The sequence below is a fragment of the Gavialis gangeticus genome, unplaced genomic scaffold (assembly GCF_001723915.1).
Source record: "Gavialis gangeticus isolate Ggan-Ray unplaced genomic scaffold, GavGan_comp1, whole genome shotgun sequence".
Taxonomy (NCBI): Eukaryota; Metazoa; Chordata; order Crocodylia; family Gavialidae; genus Gavialis; species Gavialis gangeticus.
In genome coordinates, this window is record NW_017729004.1 from 5,986,034 (window position 1) to 5,995,076 (window position 9,043).

Genomic DNA, 9,043 nt, shown 5'->3' on the forward strand with positions numbered 1-9,043 from the left:
ACTACATCACAAATGGCTTCGACTCATTGACTCGATGGGTGTTGTGTGGGTGGTACAAAGTGCAGAATATGGCCAGCAGTCTGATGCCTGGTATTGCACCAGGTTGTTTTGGCATTGTCTCCTTCGCACACATTATCACAAAGCCACGCACAAAGATGATGGGTGGAGAGAGAGCAGATTGCTTAGCAGAAACAGCTCTTGTTAACAAGGTTTGCCTTGGGCCATGGCAGTGCATTATGGGAGACAGAAAAGAAGCTAAAAGACGAGAATCACAGTAAGCAGATATGGTAACAGGCAGAGACATGGCAACACGGTGTGTTGAGTCCCGTGAGTGATTTAAATTAGATCTAAGACTGTTGTGAGAATAGGAAAGAGAGCAACTAAGATCATCATAACACACTGCAAAACAAATGTTTTGTGGGACATGCTTGTGCATATTTGTGTGCTGTGATGATGTAATAAATTATAAACAATTTGCACAGGTTATTTCCTTTCATCCCTCTCAACAAAGGGTGCAAAACAAATGGCAGATCTTTAGCTCAGTCTCCAGGTCATGATGGGTTTCCATGGGGGTAGTGGGCCTACGGTATGAATTGTGGCACAAAGAGCGGTTGAGAAATACACTTTTAAGGAGAAGAAAAGGTGGTTCGATGACTTTTCTTTTGATTGCTTCCATAGAAGCTGAAGCAAAATTCCAAAAGAAACTTGTCCAGAAGGAGCCCATCGTCGTTCAGGAGCATGAGAGCATCACACTCGCCACTTCAGTAACTCCTGAAACTTCTGCAGTTAAGTGGCTTAAGGATGGGGTTGAGATCAGGGGAAACAAGAAATATGAGATCAAGAGTGATGGGGCCTCCAGGACACTGATTGTGAAGGTGGCTGAGAGCAAGGACACTGCCGTCTATACCTGTGAGACCAAGAGTGACAAGCAGGAGTTCAAAGTACAGGTGAAAGGTGAGAGAAAGGAGCAGCAGGCACGTGCCAGCTTGATTCCTACCAGAACTAAACTTGTCTCCATGGGGAGTGAGGCCCAGGGGTCAAACCTGATATTTATTCTCCTCCATCATTGCTCTGCTGTCTGGGTCCCTCGTGTTGCAGCTGTCACGGCTCCCTCTAAGGTTTGGCCAAACCATTTGGCCAACATCTCTACCAGTGATTCTCAGCCACGGTGCCAAAGCACTCTGCAGTCCCTCAAGATCCTGCCAAGGATGCTGCAGGGTGTTAGATGTGCAACCATGGTTCCTAAGATAAACCCAGAGATTTCAAAGAGGAATCCATAGCATTAGGCGTTTTGCCCTGTTCCGGGATTTCTGAGTCCTTTGCAATAGTCCTCAGCTCTATTATTTTTCTGTAGTTAAAAAAACTGATAGAAGATAAGGGTTGGCATTTTTGGAGGGGTTTCTTGAGTCCAAAGAGGGTGCCTTGGGTCTAAAAAAGGTTGAGAACCAGCGGTCCGTACAGAGGAGAGCAAGGTGCTTCCTATGCCCAGTAGGCTAGTTTAGGACCCAGCCTATCTCAGCAAAGTTTTAGCCTCGTTTACACATGCCCTGAGCCGTTGTACCTTGCTCTGTTCCTGCAGCAGCATGTGCTGCCCCTTTCTCCAGGGAGCAGTTGTAAATTTTCTCTAGCCCAGAGAGGTGGAGTAGGCCTGGCCCGGGAATGGATGAATCCTTCCATCTAACTTGATTCACTGAGATATCATAATGACTTCTGGCTGAGAAGCTCTGATTACCCAGAGGAGTGGTCGCTGGGTTCAATAAACACAGAAATACATGAATGAGAAGAACTAAACAGTAAATGTTAACTGTGGAGCAGTAGGCAACTTCTGCAGACCCTTTGCCTCTTGCTAGCTAGCTAGATGCTCACTCACTGAGGGATTATCTCCCAGTGCCAATTCTCTCAGTCGCCTGTTAGGGAGCATCACTCGATTATAACCTGTATCACTACACCCAGGTAGGAAGAGAAGGATAGGGCTACAGCCAATCTCCATTTGGCTGAGGCAAGTTCCTTGTATCTCTACCATCCTCAGATATAAAATAGAGGTGACTATTTTACCCACCTTCCTGAAGTGCTTTGAAATCTCAGGATTAAAAAGTCCATTTTATTGTCACCAAGTTGGAATCGGGGCCCACTACTGACGCTCTCTTTCATTTCCACTTCCCTTTGTGCCCCAAATCCTGTTATTTAAAAGTAAAAAAGAGGTTCCCGAGGTGATTTGCTCAGCTCCTTTGTGTTCATTCTAACGAATCACAGAAATCCCTGTGAAGTTTGCAAAGAAACCGGAAGCCGTGACTGCTGAGATAGGAGGGAGCCTCTGCCTGACCTGTGAGCTGAGCCAGCCCAAGGGGAAAGTGGTATGGCGCAAGGGCGGCACGGAGGTCAAGTCCAACAAGCGCTTTCAGATCCGGGAGGACGGTGTCAAGCGGATCCTGACCATCACGGGGCTTAGGGCTGACGACGCGGGAGAGTATACCTGTGAATCCCGAGATGACAAAAGCACTGTTAAGGTCACTCTCACAGGTACAGTGCCAAAACCAAACTGGGACAAACAGCTCCCATAGGGGCACTTATGTATGGGAAGCAGCAGGGAAGCTGATCTGGGGGCAGGGATTCATCTGCACATGCAGTACAGCAATTGGGGAAGGGGTTGTGGCTCATGCTAGCTTGGCCCCACTCTATGCGGCCTCCCACCACTTAGACATCGAGCATCCCTGGCTCATGATATCGTTGCTTTTATGCAGAAGTTTGTGGCATTTGGGGCAATAAAGCATCCCATATTACAGATGATGAAGAGACAGCCCAGCCGCAGGAAGGAAACACGGCATGTGCAGGGAAATCCTGAGTATCAATGTTGCTAGAGTTAAGAGTTTCCTTCTGTGTTTCGCCGGCTTCATGTATAGAAATTGGTCAGTGAGAAATAATGTGACGAGAAGCCAGACAACTTCCTTGGATTTCTCAAGTGTATTTAACAGCCTTGCAGTCGCAGGACATTGCCAGTGCCCCTGTTCCCCTGCTTTACCTGTGTCAGGTTAGGGTGTTTTTGGTATTCTTGGGTGCTTTGTAGTTGGGCGACAGGGTTGTTTGTGGTGTTTTCGGACTAGGTTAGACAAGCACGTGCATGGGATGGTTTGGATAGTGGTGCCCCTGCCTTGAACCAAGTGACCTGCACTTAGGACAGAATAACCCCATGCACCGGTGCAGGCTGGGGGCTGACGGGCCTGGCAGCAGCTCTGCAAAAAAAGACCTGGGGGTGACAGTGGACATGAGGCTGAATATGAGCCAGCAGCGTGCCCTTGTTGTGAAGAAGGCTACTGGCATACTGGGCTGCACTGGTAGGAGTGTTGCCACCAGATGAAGGGCAATGATTCTTCCTCTCTATTCAGCACTGAGGAGGCCACATCCGGAGTCCTGTGTCCAGTTGTGGGTCTTCCACTACAGAAAAGATGTGGAAACATTGGAGAGAGTCCAGAGGGCAAAGAAAATCATTTGGGGACTGGGGGACATGACTTCTGAGGAGAAGCTGAGGGAGAAGAGAAGACAGAAGTGGGATTTAATTAGCAGCCTTTAACACTCTGCCGGGGGGCTGCAAAGAGGATGGAGCTGGACTGTTCTCAGTGGGGGCAGATGGCAGGACAAGGAGCAATGGGCTCAAGTTGCAGCAAGGGAAGATGAGGTTGGATATTAGGAAAAACTTTCTTACTGGAAGGTTAGTTAAAGACAGGAGCAGGTTACCCAAAGAGGTGGTGGACTCTTCATCCTTGGAGGTTTTTAAGACCCGGCTACACAAAGCCTGGGTTGGGATGATGTACTTGGGGCTGGTCCTGCTTTGAGCAGGGATTTGGAGTAGATGTGACCTCCTGAGGTCCCTTCCAGCCAGAGGCACTGAGGGCCCTGGTCCCCCTTGGGAAGAGGGCTGTCACCTGAAATGCATAACACTTTCCACATGGCCATCATTGCAGGCCCCACCACCCCCGGCAAAAAAAAAAAAATCAGTGCCTATGCATCCAGCCCAACTTTTCTATGATCCTTTGACCCCGTATCGCAGTTCCCAAACTGCTCAGGTTGCAATATCTCTGTCAAAGCAATATTTATTCATACCAATGATGATATTACTGATCCTTTCTACTCTTCTGAGGTGCTCATGGGCTGGGGTTATCCCACGGACGCGCTGTGAAAATCTTTCCTCCTTGTCTCTCAGTCCCCAGAGTGGTGAAGTTCACTACAGGCCTTCTCAACACAGTGTGTGAAGAAGGAAAGGAGGCCAACTTCAAATGCACCGTCTCTCCCAGTGATGCTGTGATTACATGGCACAGGAATGGGGTCAAAATTGAAGCCAGCAAGAAATATGTGATCTCTCAGAAGGACTCAAACCACAGCCTCACCATCACTGACCTGACCATGAAGGATGCTGCAGAAATCTCAGCCATAGCTGAGGGTGTGGAAACCAAAGCCATCCTCAAGGTCCGAGGTGAGAGACTGAAAGTCCCCTTTGCCCGGCTATGATTTTCCACCATGGGGTGTATTGCTTCATGCATTTCTGTTTTACTGTTGGCTGGATTAGCAATAAGTGTGAAAAATCCCATCCTTTCTGGCGTGTCTACTTGAGACACTGAGCGCACAATGGCGTGTCACAGCACAGACTGTGCTAATACACTACTGCCCAGTATTATTATATTATTTTTATAAAATAATCAGTATGTTACATTATGTTATATTATGTTACATTATGTTATATTATGTTACATTTAATAAAATAAATTCTTTTATTTACACCTGCACAGTAGCATTACCTAAAAGACATTCGCCAGCACGGCTGCACAGTGTCTCCAGGTACTGCACATTTATTTAGTGCTTGCTAATATAAGCACTAAATCAAGGTGCAGTAACGACTGTGCAGTGGCATCTCATGTAGATGCACCCTCTGGGCATTAGAGTAAAGCCCACTGTGTGATGCTGCTAGATATGCTCTTTCCCTTCTCTAGGACCTTCCTTTTTTTTGATTTCCCCAGATTCAACCCATTTAGCCCTATTTTATAGCCAGTTTTCTGGATTCTCTCATCTTCTAATCTTGTCTCTTTTCCTTTCCCAGAGGCACCGGTGCTGTTTAAGAAGAAACTGGAGACCAGAACAGTCGAAGAGCTGGACACGGTGACTCTGGAGGTGGAGCTGACCAAGCCTTCAGCAGTGAAATGGATGAGGAACAGCATCGTGCTGCAGCCGGGTGGGAACCTAGAGATCACAGCTGAGGGGACAAAGCACAGCCTGACGGTGAAGAACATCACCTTTGCAGACCGGGGCTTCTACTGCTGCGAGGTCCCTGAGGACAAGACCCAGGCCAAGCTGAATGTGGAAAGTAAGATGTGGCCGAACGGCCACCTGCTCTGTAGTTCATACCAGGTGTTGGGAGGGCAAGTCAATCCTCCTACCAATCAAGTGCCTGGATGAGCCCTATCTGTACCACAGAGAATGAATAACTGGTTATTTGCTTTATCCAGCTCCTTCCAGGATCCCCTGCTTTTCTGCCTCACTCACTGTGCTCACCATTGAGCCTGTGTTCAACTTCTCTGACATTTCCTGCTCCACTTTCACTTTGTCTTTTCCCCCAGATCATAGATTCATAGATTGTAGAGTCAGAAGGGAGCACAAGGGATCATTCTGTCCGACCCCCTGCCCCTGGCAGGAAAGAGGTCCGAGGTCAGACGACCCCAGCCAGATCATTCCATCATTCCCTACCCCTACCTCTCCTGTGTACCCTATCCCATGGAGCAATGTTTCTCCACCTTTTAAGTAGCAAGTACCCCTTAACTTCTGAAAATTTTACTAAGTACCCCAACACTCAACTTTCCAGGTTATTTTGTGTTTACAGACTAATGTGTGCTGTATGTTGGAAGAAGGGCTGTGTATATATGGCCATGACATGCCAGATGCCTGATCTGGTGTGGGTAGGGTTGCTACCTTTTACACCAGGGGTGCACAACTCAAGTATGTACCTGAGTGAGAAGTGATGTTGCCCAAAGCTAGGAGGGCTGACCCCTCCAAATTATTACTGGGGAATTTTAATGCACAGCGCACCAATTTTTTTGCCATAGTTTTAAGAGGAAAAGAGGGCAAGAGAGTGTTGGGGTACCCACATACCCCTTGCCTGTGTCTCACATACCCCCAGGGGTACACATACCATAGGGTGAGAAACTATGCCCTGGAGAACATCCCTGCAAATTCAGTTGGTGTGAATATACCATACAACAGCACCTCTTCCATTGACATGTGTTGAGCAGTCAAGTAAATGTAGTGATCTGTCTGTAACCTTTGTAGTGCATTCACCTCCTGAGCCTTCCCTTGGTCCACATGGCTGTGTTTTGTATCTGCTTCAGGGCACTGGCATGTCAACGTGGTGCAATGCAATGCCATGCATAGATATTCAAATCATCTGTATCTGAGCTAGCTTGGGAACCAGAAATATTATAGTTGCATTAATACCATGCTCCTCCAAGGCTATTATATCTTGCTTCTCAGCACAGGTCGTGAACCAATGTGGACTGCCACGTCTATATGGCTACGCTGTTTCTGGTACTCAAGGTAGCTTCTTCAGAGGTAGCTTGGATTTCTAGTTATGATCCTGAATTGTGCTGTGCAGACATTTTGAAGCATCTAGGTGATCAGGAACAGCCAACATGGATTCATCAAGAAGAAGTTATGCCTGACCAAACTCATGTCCTTCTATAATATGGTGACAGTCTCTGTGGATGGGGAAAGAGCAGTTCATTTGATATTCCTTGATTTTAACAAGGCTTGTGACACTGTCTTCCTCAGCATTCTCATTAACACGCTAAGGAAATACGGTTTAGAAAAAGTACTATACAGCAGATACAAAACTGGTTGGTTTATCGGGCTGAGTGATGTCTAGTTGGGAGGAGGTATCAAGCGGTGTTCTCCAGGGTTGTGTCCTGGGTCTGGTATTAACATCTTCATTAATGATTTTGATGATAGGATCAAATGCACACTTAGCAAATTTGCAGATGACACCAGATTGGGTACAGTTGCAGATGCTGGCTAGGATCCAGAATGACTAGGACAGACTAGAAAAATTGTCTATAATAAACCAGAAATTCAACAAGGACAAGTGTGAAGTCCTGATTTGAGATGGAATAATTGCATGCACAAATACACCCTGGAGAATAATTGTCTAGGCTACAGTACTGCAGTGAAGGACTGGGGCGGTTACAGTGGACCATAAGCTCACAGTGTGCTTTTCTGGCAAAAAAGGCCAACCTCCTCCTGGGTTGTATTAACAGGAGTGTTGCTTGCAAATCAAGGGAAGTGATTCTTCCGCTCTGTTCAACACCGATGAGACATCATTTGGAGTCCTGTGTCCAGTTTTGGGCCCCACTCTAAAAAAGACATGGACAGATTGCGACAAGTCCAAAAAAGGGTGACAAAATGGTTAGGGGCTCGGGGAGCATAGCTGATGAGGAAAAGCTGAAAGAAGTAGTGTTATTTACTGTACAGAAGAAAAGTCTGAGGGGTGGGGGGATTTCCTAGCAGTCATCAAGTACCTTCATGGTGATTATAGAGAGGATGGAGATGAGCTTTTTCTCTGTGGCTGGAGGGTACAGGATTAGGAGGCTAGGAGCAACATTCTCCATTTGCAACAGGGGAAATCTAGGGTGGAGATTAGGAGGAACTTTATGACTATGGAGATGTTCAAGGCTTCCTAGAGAACTTGTGGGATCTCCATCCCTGAAAACTTTCAAAAGCAGGTTACACAGATGTTTGGATGGGATGGTTTTCTCACCTTGAGCAGGGCGCTCGACTAGATGACCTTGTGAGGTCCCTTCCATCTCTACTTTCCTACGATCTTATCATTTGTGAGCTGTTCAGGTTTTCAATCATCTTAAAGTAGTGCAGATCCTAGTTCTAAACACATATATATAATTATTAGGGTGTCCCTTTTGATTAATGTTTTATACAACAAACCCCATCCTTAATAAAAGGATATAGCACTTATTCTAAAATACTTTCCCCTTGATCTCATTACCATACTCCTTACCTTTTGAATTCCCCCAATCCTCTAATGCAGCTTTACCCATCGCAAGTGAAATCATGGGCCTGCTGACTTCAATGCAACACTCCCATAGATTTCACCTGGGCCAGTAGTTTACCCCATGTCCTCTGCTTAGCAAGCTTGAATAGCTCTGTGCTGCTCTGTAAATGCAAGTCAGTCTTTTTCCACATCCTCTGCCTTTTCCATCCTCCCATACTTTAATCCATGTGATGAATTCTCCGGTTTATACAAGAACTTGATCATCCTACTCTAGTAGCTCGCCACGTTCAGGTTAGAGATGTAACTGGTCTAGGAAGAGCGTGCTATATGGCATTGTTTGCATGCATTCCAAAAAGCAGATTAGCACTCAGGCATCCCAAACTGATGACAAACTGCATCATGCGAAACAGGGTCTGTGTAATCTCTTTCTCATGCTGCTCATACGTTATCCTCCTCCTCCTCAAAGTCCTCCCTGCTGACAGCTGACAAGAGTTGCTGTTTGAGTATCTAGGCACAGGGTAGTTATCAGCTCTGGCGACAGCTGCTCATCTGCCCTCCGACCCCATGGAGCGGTTCTGGGAAGGAGCCACAGAATCACGGGGCTGGACCCTCGTGGGTTATCTGGTTCAAAGACAGACTGTGCCATTCCTGCCTTGGCCCAGACAAATGCCTGCAGAGCCTGTTTTATTTAAACCTCCAAGGAAGGAGTTTCCTCAGCTTCTCTGGCAGCTTGTTCCACCCTCCTATTGTCATGACAGTCAGGAGGGAGTTTTTGAGCAGACCCTGGCTGTGTTGAGGGAAACCATATGTCACTGCCAGGCTACTAGAGGCAGGGCATGTATGGTGAGCCAAACAGCTAGAGAATAAAAAATGAGCAAAGTAGATGTGGTATTTGTTGTATCTGCTAGTGAGATCTCTCTCTCTCCCTCTATCTGTGTGTATGTATGTCTCCTATCCCATGCAAAGTGCATGTCAAGAATGACAGGTGGGCGGCGGAAATGG

At 46.8% G+C, this 9,043-nt stretch overlaps 1 protein-coding gene across 1 annotated transcript in view; it reads left to right on the top strand.

Annotated features, from left to right (window-relative positions):
* Nucleotides 1-9,043, top strand: part of OBSCN (obscurin, cytoskeletal calmodulin and titin-interacting RhoGEF) — a 287,786-nt gene that overhangs the window by 86,183 nt on the left and 192,560 nt on the right. The window contains exons 17-20 of the mRNA XM_019507926.1: nt 679-954; nt 2,254-2,520; nt 4,199-4,468; nt 5,090-5,353. Of these exons, the coding sequence (XP_019363471.1) occupies nt 679-954; nt 2,254-2,520; nt 4,199-4,468; nt 5,090-5,353 (1,077 nt within the window). The remainder of the gene's footprint in view (nt 1-678; nt 955-2,253; nt 2,521-4,198; nt 4,469-5,089; nt 5,354-9,043) is intronic.